This window comes from Mesoplodon densirostris, chromosome X, assembly GCF_025265405.1.
Source record: "Mesoplodon densirostris isolate mMesDen1 chromosome X, mMesDen1 primary haplotype, whole genome shotgun sequence".
Lineage (NCBI taxonomy): Eukaryota > Metazoa > Chordata > Mammalia > Artiodactyla > Ziphiidae > Mesoplodon > Mesoplodon densirostris.
The window spans coordinates 7,055,007-7,077,430 of record NC_082681.1 but is presented as its reverse complement, the minus strand read 5'-3'; the positions used below and the strand labels follow the sequence as shown (position 1 = coordinate 7,077,430).

Here is a 22,424-nt window from a genome sequence, read left to right as displayed (position 1 = left end):
AGTAAGGTGTTGTCATTGTACCTGGAATTATAAGCACCTGCCAGGTGTCTGTTTATCTTGCTTACTTTCAAAGCTAAGAAATAATCAGTCCCTGGTTTTCATGTGGATGAGAGACAAGCTAGGATCGTTGGTGTCCTGCATACGCTCTTCATGTTAATTGGCATAAACTGTTAGGTTCCATAAACCATGGGACACCATGTATCCTTCCCTCTCTGGTCTTCAGTGTATGAGGCAGTGGGCTCGAGACGCTCCACAGAACGGGCCCACACATAATGTCACAGACCCTTTCTTTATGACACGATGTCAAGGGTCTGTGTTTGTGGAGTGATTTTCTGGAAAAGTGCCATACCCTTCTATGAGCCAAATGTTTCAGAGTGTTCCATAAATGCTGGGCAGAAAGGGTCCTCGGGCCATCTCTCAAGCTAACTGGAGATAGTAAGTAAGGCCCAGGGGAAGTTTAAGAAACAGGAACTTCTTGTGTTTGTTCTATTGATTTTTCTGCCAACAAAAAAGTGTAACAAATTGTGGTGTTTTCAAATAAAAGCATCAGGAATACACTCCAATTTTAGAGAGCGATTTCCTGGGCACACACGCAGGTGCATTTGGGGGAGGGCTGAATGAAGCAGGAGATAGGTAACCGTGCTAGGTCGGTAAGGGCCAGGGTTGTGAAGCATTATTTATAATCGAACAAAGTGGTAATTTTGCCAACTCTCCATTCTCACATATGACATCCTCTTCATGGTAATCAAACTATTACTCTGACACGGTTTCCTTATCAGGAAACCAGTCTGTGATTGTGACCTGAAAATGAAGGTTGTCTTTCAACTCATTTGAATTGCAAACAGAAGAGACAACCTATAGTTACTGTGGCATATTTTTTAAGCAAAACCAGGCACCTACATTGACCTCCTATTTACATTCCTTTGAGAAGAAAAAAAATCACATAAAAGCTAGCAAGAAACACATTTCACAGCAGGCAAATTAATTGGTTTTACAGTATTTGAATGGAGGGTTTGTCAAATAAAACATGCCGTGACAGTTAACAGTGTCATTTAGAGCCAGAAAATTATTGGCTTATTTGTTATTGGATAAAAGGAAGGCAAACATTTTGTATTAGGAAGTTTTAATGTGTTTAAAATCCTCATTAGGGATTAATGGACATGCTTGCTTAGCATAGCGCCTCATTAATTTGAGGCTAAACAGTTACTTCTCTGTTTCAATCTCAGTGTTGTTTCTTAACATTTTTTTTTTACTTCTCTTTAATTAGATCTTGCAGTTGAGTTTGGTCTCTCCACCATTGGAGATGTAGAATTAATTAATGAGATTTATAAATCTAATGGAAGGGAGTTATTCTTAGCTATCGTTTCATTTTAGTGAGCAGTTAAACCACATGTAAGTGGGCGCAGATCTGAGAGATTCCAGAAGTCTAGAAAAAATGTGAACTTCCCTGAATATATTTAGTAGTGTCACTTGGCATTAATAGATAAAAGTGTTTTAATTAGAGTTATAAATAATAGGGGAGCTGGCGAGGATTCACTTCCCGTGCACAGGGCTTGTTCTCTCAGATCATCACCGTCAGAGAAGAGCAACTGTAGGTCTCTTTCTGTGGCATCGCAGTGTCAACCACTGGCAATTAAGACAATCCTAAGTGCAGGATTTAGAGAGTCAAGAAGGCGCCAAGTTCATTAGAGGTTAGTCTGAAGAGGAGACACTTTCTATCAAGTGTATTCTGTTGTCACTTTTTTATTGAGGACATGTATGGGTACAATTTGTAAAGTCTATTCCACTGACGTTGCTTTAGGGAAAATGTAGCTATAGAGCAAAATCAAACTGAAATCTGGGTTTCTTGTTTTAAAGCAGACATTTAAATCATTAGCTATGTATTTAGAAGAAGACGGAAGGAGTTTCTTTGGGGTGAGGGATTGCGAATGTCAAGGGAAGACCTTTCCTTTCTGAAAGATTTTCAGAACATAGGAGCCAAAGATACATATTTAAAAGGTTCTTTTCTAAATGGGGTTACAGCACGTAATGTAAGACCCCATCATATGCCTGTGGTAGTGTCTTCAGAAGCTACCGGAAAAATCTGAACTCCCACTTCATTTTTGTCCCCCTGGTGAGGAAGTCTTGTATCTTTAGAAACCATAAATGCTTAGAAGAAGTTGTCAATCCAAGATGTATTATAAAAGATAATCGTATTTTAAAATGTCTCCTGCTACCATAGTAGATGTGTAAAACTTTTCTTAAGGACAAAATAGTTAAGTGATTAAAAACAGCTCTTCTTTAAACAATTTGGAAACTCCTTCCAGTGCTCTGTAGGAATGATCTCTCTCAGGAGGATATGGGTTAATGGAGCTCTCTACTTCCCGAGGGACAAAGTTGAATTCATTTAGCCCCCAGAGAGGCGTCCTCAGGCCCCGCGCTTCACTTCATCCGGACTTGTGGGTAATGTGAGTAGATTCACCACTGTGGGATCCCAGCAAATCATTACTTGTGCTCCTGGGCGCTCTGCTTGTTCCATTCAGAATGAAGTCCCTTATAGATTAGAGCAGTTGGAGAACTGTGAGCTGTGGTTAATTAGCTAATCAGTGTTGGAAAGTGCAGTAGCTAATAGTGGGGGGCAGAGTGCCACCTCCTTCTAAATCGCCAGAGGCTACTTGGCCTCCGATTGTCTCCTTTCCCCTACCTCTTCCTTCCTTTATCTCCACACTGCGGGCGTAGACAGCATCTCCTTCAGTGTTTCACATGGTAGCTCGCTCTTTCTCGCCCTTAAATATTGCCAGAGAGTTCTATTATACTTTCCTAGCCTGCCCCTGTTCCTGTTCTCCAACAGAACCTTTTCCACCTTTCCTTTCTCTGCATGTTTTCAATAACCAGCCCCATTCTCCACGGATGACCTTGCCACATACTTCATAGAGAAAAATAGATACAGTCAGACAAGTACCCCCTCATCTTCTCGTCTTTAATTTCTCCAACCCAATTGCTTATGTACCTCAGGCACTCTGCCTTCCCTCCCGTTACAATGGAAGAAGTGTCCAGAAGGGTCCATGCTCCTCTTTCAGGCCAGCCTCTCCAATTGTGTCCTAATCTGTTCGCTCCTGCTCAAGGACTTTGCTTTTACAATCATCCATTTTTTCTTTTGCGATACGTTTTTTCCCCTCTCCACTGAGTTATACCCATTGGTATATAAATATGCCTTAGTACCATCCCTCTTAAAATACAAAGAAAAACCTCGACACCGCATCCCCACATCCTAGCACCCCAACTCTCTGCTCCCTGTCACAGCGGGAATTGTTTATTTCCTCCTGCATCCGCCCCTCCCACTGTCTCCTCAGCACACTCCGGTGAGGTGAGGTTCGCATCCACAGCATGCCGCTGAGACAGCTCTGTCCAAGGTGGCCAATGGCCCAGATGGCCTAGGATCAAGCCGAACCCAACCGATTCTGCATCCTTATCTTACTGAATGGCTGCTTTCTCCTTGAAACACTTTCTTCTCTGGGTTTCTGGGACACCATGCATGCCTGATTTTCCTCCTGTCCCCCTAGCCACTCCTAAGGATTCAGGGGTGGCTTTAGAATACCTGATGTGTGATACATCATATACCATGCTATCTGGAATGTGGACTCCTCACAGAAGAAACTGTAAATGGTGTTTTGGTTCAGTTTCATTTTAGGATGACTAAGGTGTGAAATTAGTTTTATAGCTGAGGCCTATAGTACATGTCTGCTACATGTTGTATATGAGTTGCCTGCTTCCTCATGTTTTCTTTCTATTGAAGCCTAGTTGATTTACAATGTTGTGTTAATTTCTGCTGTACAGCAAAGTGATTTGGTCATACATATCAATACATTCTTTCTTAATATATATTCTTTTCCATTATGGTTTATCATAGGATATTGAATATAGTTCTCCATGAAATAACTCTTTTCCTCATGTTTGTATTAGTTAGTACAAAAATCAGTTTGCGTTTCCCATGTATTTCAAAACCATCAGCAGAAGAAGAGGAAATGTACCCGGGATTTGACAGTTAGCATCAGTGAGAAAATGGTCCATGTATAGGAGGTAGAGAATTGAAGTTGAGATGTGGATACTACATATGGACCTGCACACAAGATAGCCATTAATGTTAATGGGAGTGCAGTAAGTAGGGATTTCGTGGAATGAAGACTTTAATCTTAAATGGTCCTTGGTTTCTGTGCTAGGACTTGGATGGGACAGAAGTGGGTATCCCGTGGGCCCTGAGGAGTCGTAGGCATGCCTAGGAATTTCAAAAGTCAGGGACCGTGGCTGGAAGGTCTCTGGGTTGTAGGGCAGACACGGAGAGCAGACAGGAGGCTGAGAAGAGCACAGGCAGGAAGGGGCAAGCAAGTAGGGTTGGAGTCTGTGAGGCCGGCAAAGTGAAGGAGGAGGATGCAGCTTGAATGAAAGCAGTGGGATTAAGGCATCTGGGCGAGAAGCCTGGAGAATGTGGGAGGAGGGGCTCTGGCCCTGGGGAGCCTCGCCGGCAGAGGAGGCGCAGCTTGGGTGACCAGAGGCAGGGCGTCCTGGGGGAATGTGGGTCAGGCAGCCAGCCTCTTCCAGAAGGGCTCTTGGTTTCTTAGGGTAATCTTTCTAGATGTGTACCTTACTTTTCTTTAAGACTTTCACCCTCCCCCCCCCGTTTATAGCTCACTCTTCTATAGAAACTAGTTATTAGACCAAATAAATGAACAGTGAGCTAATGGCTATTCAGAGCCCACTGAATTAAGTACTCTTCACTTCAAATTCCATCTGCCATTAGGTCCTCTCCGCTGATGATGGGCCTTTCTGCATATGCATTCCGCCGTTGCCCATACCTAATGTAATCAGCAGAGAGCTGTCCCCATAATGAAGCACATCGCCCACCCTTCCCCTTCAGCCCCCCTTCGCTCTCTGTTGTCTTACCCCCTCAAGTCCCATCTCCAGCCTCCTTTGTCACCTTCAGTGAGAGCTACCAGATGGAGCCGCAGCCTGAGACTCCTTATGCACTGGGCCCCTGAATAGGATTTCATAATTAGCAACATTCACAAGATGTCATGGGGGCCAATTTCCAAGGCGACTAAACTACGTACTCAGTGCTTCCAAGGTTCAGGGTGCTGACAACTTTCCAAGAGGCTTAGAGGGAATTTAGAATAAAAGGTGATGATGGAGACTTCAGATGCACCCACTGCCAGGCTAAGGTACTTTTATATGACTCACTTCGTCTCGACCTCACGACAATCCTCGAAGTGGAATTTTATTCCCCTTATACAGATAGAGAAACAGAGGCTCAGAGAAGTTCAAGTGTCTTGCCCAAGTTCACAAAGCAAGTTAAGTATCAGAGCTGGGATTAAAATCCAAGTCTCTCCAGCTTCAAAGCCCATGCTCTTTCCCCTACCCCTTTATGCCCCCAGAAAACACAGTAAATTATCTCACTGATTTGCTCAAATAAATAAAATGTGATCGCTGAGTCTTCCTTTTTAGTTTTAGTTCCACGTAAGCTTCTAGACACAGGGTCACTTTCTGTACCTGGCTTAAAATGGCAAGTGGTATATTCCTTTGATCTTCATGCTCTACTTTTAAAAAAATTATTTATTTTATTTATTTATTTTTGGCTGTGTTGGGTCTCCGTTGCTGCGCACAGGCTTTCTCTAGTTGCAGTGAGCGGGGACTATCATGCTCTACTTTTTATTGCTTCTTTTCTTAGAGTGAATGGTGAATATTAGCTTGTTTTACGTGGGGAATTTTGACCATGTGACACCCTTAAAAGTTAGCCGTAAGCAGTATTTTAAATACCAACTCCTTGGACACCCAGGACTTTTGCTGTATTAAAATGAAATGGGAAGTTGAGCTGCTTGGCTGTACCATGTAACTGTTGTGAAATCTTCTTTGTTTTGATTAAAGTTTTATCACCTGAGGATTTCTGTCTGCAGTTTGTTAACTGTTCCCATTTAACCGTAGACTCACAAATACAAACTAGAATAGGGACAGGTTAAGGTGAGGCAGGAAGCAAGGGACAGAAAGATCTTAACCTGAACTTGGGACTCCCTGCATGGGGAGGGGCAATAAAGAGATCTCAAAGCGAGTGCAAATAGGAACTTCAGAGGCTGCTGCCCCTTGTTTGGACAAATGACCGATGATGGGAACTAAACATTTTAAAAAGCCAGAAAACTCATTTGCTACTAGAATATCATAACCTGAGTTTTCATTTTGTTAGTAATGCCGTGTCAGGGGATCTCTGTCTCGTCAGTCAGTCATGGGGATGAATGGGGCAATTTGTTAATGAAAATACAAATGGAATTAGTTCGGAAGCTGCCAGCAGTGTCAGTCGTGGATATTGTTTCACTGGGCCAGTATCATGGATTTTGGTGTTAGTGATGTGTCACTCAGTGTCACTTGCACTTGTTAGGAGAATCCAAGCGTTCACTGGCAATTAAACTTGCAATTTGTGAATTTTACTGGGCGAAGTCTTTGTCAAGGTGAAACATGCCTAGAATAGTGGACTTAGATGGCCAGGTTTTGTGGGAAAACTTCAGGGTGATTTTAGAAAAAAAAATGACCTCTTTTCCCTCGCAATCACTTAATAAAAATGTACTCAGAGACACGCATCTCGCTGTACTGGGTTAACCATGTGATGATCATGATTCTTTTAATGTTTTACATGAATCTTTGTGTTTTCTATCATTGTCTCTCAATGCCACAATCAGGATATTTTTGATATCCTGTATTATTACCCTAATCGCCAAGAAGTATGCTCCAAACTGATTAATTCCAGAATGATTAAAACATCCTATGCAATTCATTTATTGTTGCTGCAGTTAATTGAATATTTGATGATTTAAAGGTACCCTGATTATTTCCTAAGATATGTCTATATCACCAGGCAGATGATCTGTGCGTGGTCCCCGTGTGGCTACATGGGGTGGCAGCCTGCACTGTCACACGCCGAGAGGGTAGGCACTTGGGAGGGCTCTCAGTCAACTCAGCACCTGCCCGTTGGGCGCCTGCCTTCCCTGGCCCTTAGAGGACCCCGTCTGTGCCCAGCCCGAGAGGGTTGTCTGGGGCCAGGAGTGAGAGCACAGCCTCCCCAGGCGGCGTGCAGCTCGCTTTCTGCTCCCGGAGGAGGGGGTGGAGAGGGGGATGCACGAGATCGCCGGCTCTGAGTGGCTAACTTGCGCTTTGTGGACTCTCTGAATACTCAAGAGTGCATTAAAAGGGAGGCGAAGGTGGCTCCGGAATTAAGCAGCAGCTTGGCAACTCGTCAGGCGGCAGTTCTAATCCCAGTGTCACCACTAGTTCTCCTCCTGTCTCCTGTCACACCTGTCCGAGTGACTCCTCCACAGTTCCTGGGAGAGGACGTGGCTGTGAGAGACAGACTGACAGACTGACAGACAGACAGACAGAGCAACCAGGCAGCGGGGGCTGAGCCCCAGCCTGAGCCCGGCTTCTGTCCAGAGCACAGAGTGAGTGACCTGGGTGCCGTTCCTCAGGGGGCTCTGAGCCTGAAGTGGCCTCAGGTGGCCCTGGCACTGCTCGGCCATGTCAGATCCTTGGCCTCTCACCCCCTTATGGGGCGAGGACTGCGATGGGGACCTCGGCGGCTGGGACCTCCTGTCGGACATGGCTCTGTCCGTGAACCCGGTAGGTACCCCCGACACCCAAGTCAGACCTCCTGTTCCGTATTGTCTGTTTCCCCTGTAAATGTTTGTCTTCCCCAATTTGCGTGGAGTCTCGAAGGCAGAAATTATGTTGTCTTCGGTGTCTTTAAATCCTCCCCTTGGCACCATCCTGAGCACAGTGTGAGCTCAATCAGGATTTGTTGTCTAAAGAAGTAAATGGGAGAACTGATGAATAGGCGGACGGGCGAATGAATGCGATCCTATTACCCTTGTCACCACCTTACAATGTATGTCCCAGTGGGTCTCAATTGTTTGTTTTCCCGTCCCATCTAGACATTTAACTCCGAGAGAAAAGAGGCCAAGTCTGATGGTTCTTTGTGTCACCGACCCCCCTCGCCCAGCACTGTTCTAGGCACAGAGGAGATGCTCGCTGGTTAATTCAAAAGCACTTGCGGGGGGGGTGGGAAACCACTTGCGGCTCAAATGAGTTGTCTTGCGGTGAAAAGAGCAGCGGGGCAGGGCTAGATGACTTTGCGGGACTGGTGACTCCATGTCAATGCTGGATTCCAGTATTTTCTAAAAAAGAAAAAAAAAATCTGAACGCTCGGTATGGATGCATATTTATTTGACTGTCCGTGTCAGCAGAGTTCTTCCCCAGAGTCCACAACTCTTTCTATTTTGACAGCATTTCCCCATAAGGAAACGGATATTTATAATACCAGGTGTAGAGATGATATTTGCGGTTGGCAAGAGTGAGTCAGATCTTACCTTGTGCAGACGAGAAGACTGGGCTTCGTAATAAAGCAGTGAGGAGACCAGCAGGGCAGGGGCTAATAACCCAACACACCATGAGGGGCTTTGCGGGTTACAAAGTGTGTTCACATACCTTATTTCATTTGCTGCTCGCAGAAACCCTTGTGAGCTTTGAAAGGAGCGGGTATTACTATTATCGTCCTTTTATTTTACTCGATTTTATTTTATAGTTGGGCAAACTGGAACTCAGAGGGGTAAGGTTGTGAAGTCCTTTTTCCAAGGGGTAGGATCAGCCTCCCACCCAACTCTTGAGACTCATAGGCAGATGTTCTCGCTGTGTCTGCATGTGGCTGATACTTTTTTCCCACTTTTATTTCAAAATTAACATTTGTGTGTTTGTGTGGCAAAGGGAAAACAAAGACCTTTTCGTGAGAGTTGGGCAGCCCAACAGATACAATGCGACAAGCACACTGAAGATTTAAGTCTTGGCTGTAATCATTTTGACCTTTGTGTTTGGGGAAGGTATATGTTAGAAGTCCAACAACTGTCTTGGAAAATACGGTTGCTAGAGCCTTGAGCAATGGAATGAGATTTTTAAAAAATTTTATTTAGTTAGTTAGTTTTGGCTGCGTTGGGTCTTCGTTGCTGCGTGCGGGCTTTCTCTAGTTGCAGCGAGTGGGGGCTGCTCTTCATTGTGGTGGCTTCTCTTGTTGCGGAGCACGGGCTCTAGGCACGCAGGCTTCAGTAGTTGTGGCACAGGAGCTCAGTAGTTGTGGCTTGCAGAGTTAGTTGCTCTGTGGCATGTGGGATCTTTCTGGATCAGGGCTCGAACCCATGTCCCCTGCATTGGCAGGCAGATTCTTAACCACTGCAGCACCAGGGAAGTCCTTGGAATGAGACTTTATTTGCTGTTAAGAATAATCAGTTGAGTTCTGTAATCTTGTAATATGTTAGACCAGCCTCTCCTAGTGTATATTCTGCAAACACCCATTCTATAGAATGGTGATCATTGTTCATTGGAAAAAAAAAAAAAAAACACATGAAAACTAAAAACCCAACAATCAATAGTCAAGAAAGTTGGGAACATGCTGCTTTAAACCAATTACATAGGTGTCTCAGAGCCTTTAAGTTGCATCATGGGTTGCCAAGAGGAGGATGGATGGCAGCATTTCCCATACTTTTTTGGACACGGGACCTTTCATTTTGCAGGACTGGTGTCCATGGGATGTTCTGCTTTACAGTATTTACCATGGTAACAGTCGTCCATTACCTATGTGATTCTTCACACCCGCCTTCTTCCTGAGTCTACCAACTCCATGAGGGAGGAAACTGTGTCTCCTTTTGCTTCTTTCCGTTGTGTCTTTGCCGACCACAAGCCTGGTGGCACAGTCCCTGGCCCTCAAAGAATATTTGTTGAATGAATGATGAATGATCTCTGCTAGACCAAACCACGTGTGGTTCCCTGTCAGGAGCCTGTATTTAAGGTTCTTTACCACGTCTGCCCAGGCAGTTTGTCAGCCTTTCCTTCTACTGTTCTTTCCGCTCAGTATTAGACTATTCGTGTTCTTGGAAGGGTGTCTGTATAATTTGTCGTCCGAATCAGGACATTTTTGAGGGTGAAAAGGGACACTGTCATAATGACAGCAGAATAACATGTGTACACTGGAACCACACTGGATAACCCAGGCTGGATGGCCCCCTCATTGTTGTTGACTCTCTAATCCCCACTAGGGTTTTTATGCTGCTTGGAGCAGGGACTTTTACATGGAGTAGGTAGTCAAGGTAGTCAATAAATATTGTCTGAAATTAATGTATGTACAGTAGTGACTGTTATGCTCATTTAAGATTTACTGATGATTGTAACATGTATTTTTTAAGATTGAGGGAAACTGGGGCCATATTCTCTTCCCCATTTCCTCAAATATAGCTGTGTTTATACCTTAATCTATCAGAGTAACTAGGGGATTAGGACTTAATTGCCCTTGCAAGAGGCCTGGAACCTATAGCCTCTGTAGCAGTACTTTCTTTACAGAACGGGCCTTTTACCTCCCAAGGCAGTGAGTGAAAGAGACCAAATGGTCTCCCTACTGGAACTGGAGGGAAATGGAGGTGATCAAATTGCTACTGTGGAGCAGGTGAAGGTGTGAAGGAGAGAGTTTGGAAGGTTTGGGGGATGCCCGTACCTGCACAGGTGACATCACACCTGGTAGACCTTCCTCCAGCTGGTGGTCCCACCCTCAGGTCCCTCATGAAGCACAGCTTTAGAGCTGGTGTTTCACTTTGGCATTTGGCTTCTTGCTTTCACTGACTATGGAGCTCCTGAAGAAAAGGGCATGTGCCAGATGCAGTCAGTACTCAGTACAGTTCTGCTAGTTGCTTGAATTGTGATTGATTAGGAAGGTGTCACACTGAGGAAAAAAGCTCAGGGCATTCACCTTGTATATTTGTGAGATTCTCTCTGTAGGCATCTGATCAGACTCCTGAGTTAAAAGGGGACTTCAATTAATCACAGAAGTGTTTCATATAGGGGTCCTCTTTTACAAATCTGTGATTATGAATAACATGGTAAAGTACGTCAGTGAGTGGAAGAGGCCTCAAAGATCAGGAAGGCGAGCCCCTTCTTTGGATGGATGAGCAAAGTGAAGCTCGGGGGACAGGGGAGGATGGCTCTGTGTCCCAGAGCAAATCAGTGACAGAGCCAGGGCCTCTCTGCATCTTGTACTGTGGTCTTACTGCTTCAGTAAAAGAAAACAAAATTGGCCATTTGCAGATATTTACTGCTTTGTATTTAATAGGGGAAAAAACCCACATGTATAGCTATACTTACTTCCTTTACAATTTTTCCTACAGGGTAAATTATTATACAATATGCTTTTCTGAGAATAACTAGATGATGGTTAATTTTCTTTTTTTGTTTATTTTGTTTTAGGTGAGCCTTCCCAGTGACCCAAGCTGTGTTGAAGAAATCTTGCGGGTGAGTTTAAACCTTTATCTCTCTGCCTTTTAATCATGAAGCAGTCAATCTGCTTAAGCTGTTTAAAGTCATTCCTCTTCTGTTTCCGGGAGTCTCATTTCTTACCTCGTCTTCTTCCTCACTAATCAAGCTAGTCTCCTGATCTCACCAAGCTTCTGTCGCCTTCTCGCATCCTTCTGAGTCTTTCTTTCCAGGGCTGAACAGAGACTCACCACCTCCTTTAGGAAACATTTCCTGTTCAAGCATCCTACCTGCAATCTTTGCCTTTCTGTTCTCTGGGATCTCAGGTCAGCCTCATTGCTGCCTCCTGCTACGTTGCTGATGGGACATGGTCATGGAGATTGTGGCCTAAAACAAGGGGATGAGAAGTGGCAGGGTGGAGGGGAGGAGATGAGGAGAGGCTTGAGAATGATGGCAAGTTGTGGGAGATGGTACTAATGGGGGTGAACTGGTGCATGAGAATGGCACGGAGACGGCACAGAGCTGCAAAAGGTGGCAATGACCTCTCCCAAAGTATACGATTAAACCAAAAGGAGAAACCAAAGCCAAGGCAGAGAAATGTATCTCCCATCTCCGCCTGTTGGCATCCTAAGGTGTTGCGGTATATGAAGAATAGGAGTCATGGGAGTGAGTTCTCTCTCCACCATTTGTCACTTCTGTAATTTGGACAGATAACTTCATCTTTCTGAATCTCCCTTCCTTGTCTGTAAAAGAGGACAATAATGCCCGTCCTAATTCCCTTATAAGCTGCCGAGTGGTATATAAATGCTATTTACTATGAGAAATGATCAGTGGGGCCAGGAGAAAAACATGCTGGCTTTCCACTGGGGAAAGAAATCCATCTCTGTGCCAGGGAAGGTTCTTCATCCCCTTTCCTCACCTCCCCAAGTCACCTCAACTTCCCCGACACTCTCCCTGGTAAGTGTTGGAAGCAAACCCTGTGAAAATGCAGCCAAAGGAATAAAAAGGAGTAGAAACCTGTTTACCATCGAGCTGACCGGGCACGTGATTTCCCCCACTGTGGATATTCGTGCACCTTTTCCAGCCCAAGAACATTGTTACTGACTGTTAAAGAGATCTGAGTTAGGGGAGTACTGGTTACTTTGGTAAGAGTCCAGGAACCCCTCCATCATCTCTCCCTGGGATCCAAGGGCCGGGGGTGGGGGGTGGGGAGTGTTGGTGGCCGCCATGAAATCCACAACGTGATGCACCCTCGGAACCCAGCCGCTTGCTCCCTGCATCTTGCATCGGGTGGAGACGGTGCAGATGCACCAAATACACCAAATACTGTGAGGGTCTTGGCCACCTGCCTTTGAAAGAAAGGCGATGCTGAAAGAAACCTCTTCCTCTAGTCCCCACAGTAGTCTGGCTTTTCCAAATGAAGTCAGTGGTCTTTTCTGAACCCCAAAGGAATGCCAGACCTGTTTCAGAATCACCACCTCATTTGTGACAGTTGGAATTCTCCACTTCAGAGCAGCCTGGCCCTGGAGCCTAGGTGGCCCACACAGTGACCGAGCGAGGGGAGCTGGCTGGACACCTGGCAGAGGCTGGCGACTCCAGGCTGCTGGAGAAGCCACTTAGAGAAACAACAGAATGTCACTTAAACACGGAAAGAAAAGAAGTAGTTGCCTTAATAAGCTCGTAAAAGGTAGCTCCCTTTGAGAAAGTAACAAAAGTCTTTCTGTTGTTCTTGAAAGAGAATCTAGGGGAATGGGCTTTTTTTTTTTCTCTTTTGAAGGGCTATACATTGTATAGAATTCTGGGTTTTTTGTTTTGTTTTGTTTTCTCGACAATACCATTAATGAGTGGGCTTTCCTTTATTGAAGAGTGACATGTTTCAGTCTCCATGCTTGGCATAAAAATCAGCTTTCTGAAGTCTATGCCTCAGATTTTATGACTACTTCTTAAAATTTGATAGACCGCATTACACGGCATATCAGAGTGCTTGCTGGACATTTGTGTTATGGCCCGTTCCCGTTCCCGTTTGTTTGAGGGCCTTGGAGCCCTGCAGACGATCCCACAGTAAGTCTGTGGATCACCTTGCTCCCCATCTGCCTCCTTCTTGAGGGGGCGGAGGGGGGAGATACCTTTCCTCTTTCTCTCCTCCTCTCTCTGACCCCCTCAGTGCTTTTCCAACTAAGCAGAGCCCAGAGCAAGGTCATCTTCTCTCCCTCACTGGAGGGGACTCTGCAGAGGAAGGTGCTCTGGCCCAGGGGTGGGAAAAGCTGGCCGCCAGTTGGTCCTGATGTTCCATCACTTCCTAGCTGTGTGGCTTTTCCATTTCCTCGTCTGGAGAACAGGGGGTCATTCTGCACCCTTGCATCTCCCTCCTCCGCCATGAACGAGCCTGTAATGTGTACACACCGCTGGCATGTGTAACGGGGAGACAGCTCCGTCTGTCGGCTCGCCCAACTTTCCCACCTCCCCGAGTCCCCCTTTTTTTCCTCTACAGCCCAGCAGGCAAAGCCACTTCATCGCACATTGGTACAGACGAAGTAGGACACGACTGGCCTCTCCCCGCTCTCAGCCCCTCAGTCCCCAGGCGGTGGAAGTACTTTGGCCTAACGCACTGGATTTGGGCCCCCTTTTCAAAACGCTGGTCAAGTTCAAACCAGTTGGCTTCCTTCGAAAGTTCCTCTCACCATTTTTCCCCTTCAGACCCACTTCTCTTTCCACACGCTCCTGGTTCTCATTCTACCCGGGAGCCCACCTTGTCTGGTCTTCCGGGGCTGACTTGACCTGATATGACGAACGTATGTTCCTCTAGCACGTGACTGCCTTTCAGCGTACTTGAACCTCATTATCTTCTTTGGATCATAGGAACCATGGGAATCCCTTGTTATGGGCTTGGCCAAAAAGTTCGTTCGGGTTTTCCGGAAGATGAGCTTTTTGGCCAACTCAGTGTTTCAGGAAATCGGGGCCCAGAGAGGTTATACATGACCTGCCACCCTGGGTGAGGCTTGTATATGGCAGAGGCACAAGGAGAGTCTGGTCTTCGCTTTGCACTACACCTGTCAACCACCCTGTCACAAACCTACAGTGAAAATCTCTGGATTCAAAAAAAATTGCCTCAGAGGCTTGGCAGACTTACTTCTAGCAACCCTAACTGGGAATACCAGCAAACCAACACAATTTGAGCCGGTCTTAGTTAGGAATTAATTCTTTCTTCCGGACATCTTGAATATTTTCAAATCTCATTTCAAAGAATAAAATAATAACAATAACAAATTACTGCTACTACTAAAAAATAATAGTAGTAACGTGCCACTTTATGCAGGCAGAGTACTTAAGTACATTATGTTAATTAATTTTCACAACAGAACTAAAAGATTTTATTATTAGTTACTAGTTACGGAAACCCAGAGAGGTTGAGTAATTCGCCCTCAGGGCAAACAACTGGCTCTAACGATCCTCATGCTGCGCCCTCCTTCTGTTCTCTGCTCCTGTTGGCTTACCTGAATCCATCCTTATTTCACAAGCTCTGGTCTCTTTTATGATTAACATTACAGTGGCATCAACCAACAGTTCACTTCAGCTTCTGTTGTTTCCTTAATTCGTACACACTCAGTTATGCCAAAATAATTCCACATAGTTTTTCCAACAAACCAGAATTCATCAGCCCACGACACCTTTCCTGGCACCTGCCCTTCTTGCACAAAACAAGCTGTGGAAATTCAGATGGCATTGCTCCTTGTCAAGTATATTCTTGCTTATTATAAATTTTACAGATCAGAAACTTAAAGGCAGCAATCTGTGCAGCGCAGCCCAGCCTGCGTACCTGTTTCCATCAGCATGCCATTTTCTCTTTAGACTCAAGCTACCCTCGAGTACAAACAGAAATGAAAAATAATAATAACTCTGGCCCTAGTGATGGCGTTCTGCAGTTACAATTCATCTGTCATATGAGGATTCCTAAGCTGCTCATATGTAATAATCTGGGCCGCAGTGGCGGCTTCTTTTCTAGCTCTGCAGGGTTTTATGGGTCCTAGAGTAATCATTTCTGGAAGAGTTAAGCCAAGGAGAGCAGTCTGCACTAAATGCTACTAGCTGAGGATGGATGTTCAATGATTATTTCTTCTGCAGTGGTTTGATTTATTTGTTCTTAGCAAGAATTGACTTAAAAATATCAACAAACTATCAATTAAATCCTTTCTAGAGTCACAAATGCAGATACAGCACTTCTCTTAGATTTGACGCTGAACAGATTGTGTTTCCTAGCTAAGTACCTTCCGTAGTTGATAATTTCATAAGCAAACATCTGTATGGGTAATTCACTGTTTATGAGGGATGCTGAATTTGCTAGCTAGGATTTAGGGAACTTGATTTGATAACCTATCGTCTTACAGATTTCTCCCTGCCATATGGATCAGGTTTGTAAACACCGGCATGGGCACCTCTTTTGATTGCAGCGTGATCTGTGTTTACAGCATTCTAAATTATGGCAATTCTGCTTATTAGGTCTATGTTTAAGTGCACAGTTTTAGTGTGGAAAGAACTTACCAAATAATTAGAGGATGACCAGGTACAGTACTTGCTAGTTTTTACTTTTAAAGGGGAAATGAATGAAAAAGCCCATCTTAAGGGTGAGAAAAAAAATTGATTGGGGGGCTTCCCTGGTGGCACAGTGGTTAAGAGTCCACCTGCCGATGCAGGGGACACGGATTCGTGCCCCGGTCCGGGAAGATCCCACATGCTGCGGAGTGGCTGGGCCCGTGAGCCATGGCCGCTGAGCCTGCGCTCTGCAATGGGAGAGGCCACAACAGTGAGAGGCCCGCATACTGCAAAAAAAAAAAAAAAAAGAATAAAAAAAAAGGATTGGGGAGCAAAATTGATCAGACAATTACGTCTGAAAGGAATTTTGATTATATTATCATAACTATGCAGCATAATCAAGCACCTTTCAGTAGAATTTCTTTGATAAATTTAACCAATAATTAGGCAATTGATTTTATATCCTGTCAAATTAATGTATAAATAATGTTCAAATTGGAATCATGCAAACGATTTTCTACATAGCCGTCTTAAATACTAATCCTCCCAGGATGATTCAGAAAGCATCTATCCTATTCTGGTGTGGACTTTGAAAATTATAGTTTCTTGAAATAGTAATATAGTGTTCCATCCAAGAAAGACAACAACTGCTAAATATAATTTAGACTATAATTAACATTAACACTGATGGAGTCAAATAAACGGACTAACTAATGATTGCACCCTCTGCTATTCTGATGACTAGTTCCTACCTAATGACACTGGGAAATATGTAAATTTGCCAGCAGGTGAAAATGCCCTTGACTGGGTAAATTATGTGGAGTATTACCTTTTCTGAAGCTAACTCAAAGCACTAATGGACTTAATACATAGCATGCATGTGTGAGGTGAGCTATTCATGGAACCAAATTAGCCCATAAGAGATATTACCCATTATTCGCCTCCCAGTAATCACTTCCTCTTTTCTCACACACAAACCAACCCAGAAGAAAGATGCTAAATTTAATTATAACAACTATTATGTGAACAATGTAGGTAAGCCATCCAGTGGGCTTCCAAATGCACTTAGAGCCTGTAAAGCAGTTTAAATATTTTCATGTGGAATCTGGGGGTTTGCAGCTAGTGTATGATGTGAATTTTAAATGATTATCCAGACGTCATTGGGTCAATGAGTAACGTGGGTAATGAGGTGACTGGCCCAGTGAATCATGGGAACCTGTCAAACCTGTGACATGTCAGGGAAGAGATGATGTCAAATACCAGTAACTTAGCAACTCAGCATTTAGCTGTCCAGGGAGCAAGCAAGAGTAAGCCCTTTAAAATAGCTGAGTAAATATATGAGTCCCTATATATCTTGGGTGTGCTATAAAAATAAGCCTGTTTTCTGTCAACTTGTTTCTTTTTGCGAATATGGTGATTTATTATTTTCTACTGAGTTGAATGAAAGCACGTGAGAATTTAAGCCACGTGTAGAACTTACACCTGCTTTCTGTATCTTGGATGTACAGGGAGGGTAATGAAACAATGTATTAGTTTGCCAAAAAGCAGTCTACGCATATCTGGAAGAAGTAATGGCTTCCACCTGTTGTTTAAGAACCAGTTTTTTTTGTCCTAGCTGTGCTAGTTGGATTGGGTTGGGAAAAAAATGTCTAATGCAAGGAGGTTAACCACTCTATGTGCATCTGTGTAAAGGTAAAACCAGTGTCTCTGGAAAATGCATGGACAAAGTAGCCTCTCAGAATCAATTTGGTAGGCATCTTCCAGTTTTGAGATGAAAGCACAAAGCAAGGCTTGCCCCATTCTCTTGTTACTCACCAAAAGCATTATGGAGAATGAGAAAAAGAAATGTAAACTCCGTAATTGCTCTAACCAGAAGACATCCGTAAGCCTACATCACTATTTTGTAAAGATCAAACAGGGAAGAATCCAAGAGATGATTCCCATGGTCATGGACCTGGGGCATAGATGATGAAGCACTGATTTTCAGGATAAGAGGCACACCACAAAAGGCAAAAAAGATATTGCAATAATGGGCATGGGTGTGAAGGTTTGTGATGGGAGCTTCCGTGGACCAGCTCTGAGACATGCGTATTCTGAGAAGTAGGAAAGGCAGAACTGGATGAGAAATTACATAACTAATCCACATTTGTGGAAAGCACGTTGTTGCTGAGGCAAGGTGGAAGAGCCAGAGGCTGCTTTGAGAGCAGCTTGCAGAGCTGATGTCTCTTGATAAGGCAGAAGTAAAGGCCGAAACACTGGGTGGCACACCCTGGTGTTCAGAAGAGAATTCCTGCTAGTCTGGTAATATTAAGCCATGGCCACCACTGCCACAAACATATCCTGGAAATAACTGATCCAGGAAGAATGCCTGTCCCTAAAAAATTAGTAATAATCAAAAAAGGAATCACTATGAGAGCTATGCAAAACTTTTAAAAAATAGCATATGAAAAAATGTAGCAGAAGAAATGTTGCTAGGGAACAAGTTAAAGCTATGACCAACGTAGTGGCATGAATTGTTTAAAAATGAGGGCTTCCCTGGTGGTGCAGTGGTTGAGAGTCCGCCTGCCAATGCAGGGGACACGGGTTCGTGCCCCGGTCTGGGAAGATCACACATGCTGCGGAACAACTAAGCCCGTGAGCCACAACTACTGAGCCTGCACTCTAGAGCCCACAAGCCACAACTACTGAAGCCCACGTGCCTAGAGCCCGTGCTCTGCAACAAGAGAAGGCACCGCAATGAGAAGCCTGTGCACTGCAACAAAGAGCAGCCCCTGCTCACCACAACTAGAGAAAAGCTTGTGTGCAACAACGAAGACCCAATGCAGACAAAAATTTAAAAAAGCAGTTTTATCTAAAAAACAAGAGCCAAAGCAGTGATACAAGAACTTAAAGATGCTATTTAAAAAGTACATAAATAAAGAACTGCAAAGTAATAGATTATGAACAGAAAATCATCAGAATTAGCACATTTAGGATCTGTTTTTTTCCTAAATGAAGGAGTAACAGCAATAAATAATTTGTTAGTTATCCTCATCAAGAAAAAAAGGGCAAAAACACAAATACATAAAACAAGGAATGATAAAGAGAAATAACCTCTCAGATACAGAGAAAATAAAATAATCACAAGTGGCAATTTACTCACCTCTGTACAAATAAATATAAGCATCTAGATGAGGTGGACAATTTTTCTAGTGAAATATAATTTGACTGAGACTGACTCCAGAAGAGAGAAAATCTAAACAGATTTATCACCATCAATGAAATGGAGACTGGTCCCACCCATTACTGAAGTCATCACTCCCAGAAGGGGTTTCATAGGAAAATTAAACCAAACCATTAAGGTATAATATAGCTCAGCTGTTCCAGAACATAGAACAAGAAACATTTGCAAAGTATTTTTTTAGAAAAGCTAAACTAGTACCTAATATTGATACCAAAATCTTACAAAAACAGTATATAAAAAAGAAGATTACAGAATAATATCACTTGTGAATATTGATGCAAATTTCCTTAATGAAATACTAACAAAGAGAATCAGATAGTATTTTAAAGGATATGCAGCATGACTTAGTGGGTTTTGTTCCAGGGATGTAAAGCTGGTTCATTAATGTAATGTCTTTTATGAATAGAATAAGAAAGAAAAAAACTACATGATCGTCTTTGTAAATGCTAAAATATACTTGACAAAACTCAACACTTACTCTTGATAAGACAAAAGAAGATGGAAACATCCTTAATGTGATAAAGTATATCCATCTCAACCCAAAAGCTAGTGTCACATTTCACAGAGAAACTCTAGAGACATTTCCATTACAGTCGAGAAAAAAGATTGGATATTCTTTATCATCCTTATTATTTAATATTGTTCTGGAGGCTGGCCAAGGTGATTAAACAAACTAAAGAAATAAGAGGTATTAAAATGGGAGAGATTGTGTAAAATGATTATTATTTGAGATTATATATATTGTTTTCCTGAAAACCCCAAGAGAAATAACCAAAATGATTATTATGAACAATACAATTCTGCAAAGTTTCAGTATGCAAGATAAATATATAGAAATTGGCTTTATATGTAAAGCAATCAACTAAAAGATATAATGGGCAAAAAGACTCCATTTATATCTTATGTGTTCATTTACAAGAAATGTGCCAGAGCTATATGAACACACTAAGTCACTACAAGAGATACCAAAGCATATTTAAACAAATGTAAAGTCATACCATTCTGAGATAGGAAAATTATATTTCAAACATTTCTATTCTCCCTAAGTTAATCTTGAATCTTTACCTCACACCACACAACAATATTAGTTCCAGATGTATGAAAGATTAAAAACAAACTCATAAAAGATTAGAAGTAAATATGGGAGAATTTCTACATTTTTCATTTCCTGCCTGTCTCCTGATAAGCTGGCAGGGGTAGGAGGCAGTCAGGGGAAAGTTCAGACGTTTGAGGAGATTGGAGAAGGTTTGAAATAGTCATTGAAAGGGAGAGAGGGAGCAATCTAAGGGATACAGTAAGATTATGAAGTGATGTCAAGGATCGGGTGATCCTGAAGACCTGAAGTTTGCATAGGTTCCAGTCTGTAGATTGTGTGATTTTCTTCAGCAGTGCTTAGCTCATTATACAGAGACCACTGATTAATGGGTCAAGGGCAACCTGGAGGGCTCAGAGAGGTTGAATAAATTCCTTCAAGTCACATAATCACACAGCTACTAAGCAGATGAAACAGGATTGGAACTCAGGTTGGCCTGAACTGAATGTACACACTGATAATAATATCAAACAATTACATAGCAGTTTTTTGTACCTGGCACTGTTCTAAGGATTTCACATATAGTAACTCATATAATCATCATACCAATGCCAGGGAACAAATACTATTATCACCCCCCTGATACAGATAATGAAATGGAAGGACTTTGGGCTTAAGTGACTTTCCAAGTTCAACAGCTAACCAGTGGCACAGCCAAGATCTCAACCCAGGCAGTCTGGCTTCAGAATCCATGCTGTTAACCGTTACGCATTCTGCTTTTCACCATGAGGATACAGGGATGAAAGAGTAGGTTTTAAGTGATTATTACAGAACTCAGACCCTGACTCACTGGATAACAATAAAGCTAGGTGAGATTGCTAATAATGCCATGGGTCAGAATCAGGAAAACAGCTTACCAGATGGACTAAATCTGATAAAATGAAGTTTCATAGGAGTATAAGTATATGGTAATTCACTTGAGTCCACCAGTGTTTAGAGTAGACATATATTGCTGCCTAAAACTGTATTAATTAAAGACAAGTATCCAGAGCAGAGCTTTTCCTGTAAAGGAAAACTTTTCCTGCAAAGAGCCAGATTATAAATATATTTGGCTTTTTAGAGCATATGTTCTCAGTCTCAACTACTCAACTCTGTTGTTTTAGCATGAAAACATCCATAGACAATATGGAAAAGAATGCTGGTGACTGTGTTGCAATAAAACTTTATCGACAAAAACAGTCAGTGGGCCAGATTTGGCCTGTGAGAGGTAGTTGGCTGACCCCTAATCTAGAACACCTAGAAATAAGAGGGGGATAGATCCCCTCTGCTTCATTCTACTTAGACCACACTTGGCATGTGGTATTGATTTCTGGCCAGCACATTAATAAAAAACTTACATTCAGTAAAATTTAGCTTTTATTTTTTAGTTACCATCCTTTGAGTTTTAACATATGCACAGATTCCTGTAATCACTACCTTTAACAGAATACAGAACAATTCCAATATCCCAAAGAATTCCTTCACATTACCCTTAGGCAGTCAGACTCTTCTCCCCGCCCCCAAACTCTAGCAACCACTGACCTCTTCTCTGTCCCTATAGTGTTGCCCTTGCCAGAGTGTCATATAAACAGAATCATACAGTAATGTAAACTTTCCATAGTGAGTCTTTCACTCAGCATATGACTTTGAAATTCATTCAGGTGGTTGCATGCAGCAATAGTTCATTACTTTCTGAGTAACAATCCTTTACATAGATAGACCACAGTTTGTTTATCCATTCACCTATTGAAGAATATTTGGGTTGTTTCTAGGTTTTTTATGATTATTAATAATGTTGCTATCAATAATCAAGTACAGAATTTTGTGTGGACGTATGTTTTCTTTTTTTTTCTTTTTCTTTTTTTTTTTTTTTTGCGGTATGCAGGCCTCTCACTGTTGCGGCCTCTCCCATTGTGGAGCACAGGCTCTGGACGCGCAGGCTTAGCGGCCATGGCTCACGGGCCCAGCCGCTCCACGGCATGTGGGATCTTCCCGGACCGGGGCACGAACCCGTGCCCCCTGCATTGGCAGGCAGACTCTCAACCACTGTGCCACCAGGGAAGCACTGGACATACGTTTTCATTTATCTTGGGTATACACCTAGGAGTGGGACTGCTGGGTCAAGTGTATGTTTAAACTTATAAAAAAGTGCTGAATTGTTTTCCAGTGTGGCTGTACCATTTCCAGAGTGGCTGGATATATGAGACTCAGTTGTTCACATCCTTGCTAGCCCTTGATCTTATTGTTATTTTTTAATCTTAACCTTTCTAATAGGTGTATAGTGGTATATCATTGTGG

General features: G+C 43.0%; 1 protein-coding gene across 1 annotated transcript in view; it reads left to right on the top strand.

The window, feature by feature from the left end:
- AFF2 (ALF transcription elongation factor 2) overlaps window positions 1–22,424 on the top strand; it is a 504,061-nt gene that overhangs the window by 289,969 nt on the left and 191,668 nt on the right. Inside the window, exon 4 of the mRNA XM_060086669.1 lies at window positions 11,296–11,340. Within this exon, the coding sequence (XP_059942652.1) occupies window positions 11,296–11,340 (45 nt within the window). The remainder of the gene's footprint in view (window positions 1–11,295; window positions 11,341–22,424) is intronic.